The sequence below is a fragment of the Notothenia coriiceps genome, unplaced genomic scaffold, assembly GCF_000735185.1.
Source record: "Notothenia coriiceps isolate Sejong01 unplaced genomic scaffold, NC01 NC01_scaffold00005579, whole genome shotgun sequence".
Classification (NCBI taxonomy): domain Eukaryota; kingdom Metazoa; phylum Chordata; class Actinopteri; order Perciformes; family Nototheniidae; genus Notothenia; species Notothenia coriiceps.
Window position 1 is genome coordinate 204,366 of NW_011338280.1, and position 1,195 is coordinate 205,560.

Genomic DNA, 1,195 nt, shown 5'->3' on the forward strand with positions numbered 1-1,195 from the left:
AGTCCCGCTCCCCAATCCTTGCTCCTATCAGTTCCTTTACCCCTGCAGAATCACCCTTGATATCTATCCGACTGCCATCAGACAGAGGAGAGATGGAAATCGATTCTCCCTCCAGCAGCCGCCCCTCTCCGGCTAAGGAGGAAGGGGACGCAGTTAGCCGGGCTCTAAGTTAAGGCCGTCCATCCATCTCCCTTTGAGGACTGACGACAAGGCTGCTCTGAAATCAGTGTAGCACCGACTGGGCCTGGAGAGGGAGATGAAACATGGAGGAGAGGAGAGGAGCAAAGACTATGGCACCATCAATTACTTTTTCAGACAGGGCTGCAAAGCAAAAAGCTAGCATCATTTCCAGCCTTATAACCGGCCTTACCTCAAAGATCCAGTTCATAAGAATTACTGTCATCTTCTTTCTCAATTACGTTTTATTTGGAAAGGTTTTCAGACACAACATAATTATGTTTGGACTTAAAACATCACTGGGAAGAAAAGAACAGACGCATTACATATCTACAGCTTTTCATGTTAGAGTGTCAACAGGAAGGCACTATTTAAAGGGCCACTTTTATGCTTATATTTGTATTTGTTATTAAAGGTCCCTTTTCATGCTTTCCCGGTTATTACCCGTCCCCTTGTGTGTTATGAAGGTTTTTATGCATGTAAACGGTCTGCAGAGTCAAAATCCCTCAAAGTACACCCTGCAGGGAGTACAACTCTAACACAGAAAATACCTCCCCACAACTCCTCGTTGGAGATTTCTCATTTTCTTCCTGGGTATCGTGACGTAGGGATACCCAGTAGCCACGCCCAGAGCTATGGCCGCACCCTCTGCCAGCCTTTCACGAAAACAAAGCTTCCCAAACCTTTCAGCGATTCATGCCAGATATGCACAACGTAGGGCACTGAAGAACGATACTGTTCCTACTTTGTTTGGACCAGCAGGAGATTCGGGTACACAACCTGTAAGTATTCATTGTTGTTTGTGCCGTTTAGCCGTTTAGGACAGAGAGTGAATACCGGTGAAAACACATACTTTACAGAGATGCTGTATGAGAAACCAATGTGAGTTTGGAAAATTGCACAGTATAAATCTATTTTAGTTAGGGCTGTCAAACGATTAAAAATTTTAATCAGATTAATCACAGCTTAAAAATGAATTAATCTTGATTAATCACCATTCGAACTATGTCCAAAATAA

At 43.6% G+C, this 1,195-nt stretch overlaps 1 protein-coding gene across 1 annotated transcript in view; it reads right to left on the reverse strand.

Annotated features, from left to right (window-relative positions):
* Positions 1-863: 863 nt before the first annotated feature.
* sema6bb (sema domain, transmembrane domain (TM), and cytoplasmic domain, (semaphorin) 6Bb) overlaps positions 864-1,195 on the reverse strand; it is a 49,582-nt gene continuing 49,250 nt past the window's right edge. Inside the window, exon 13 of the mRNA XM_010768367.1 lies at positions 864-918. Coding sequence (XP_010766669.1) covers positions 864-918 — 55 coding nt within the window. The remainder of the gene's footprint in view (positions 919-1,195) is intronic.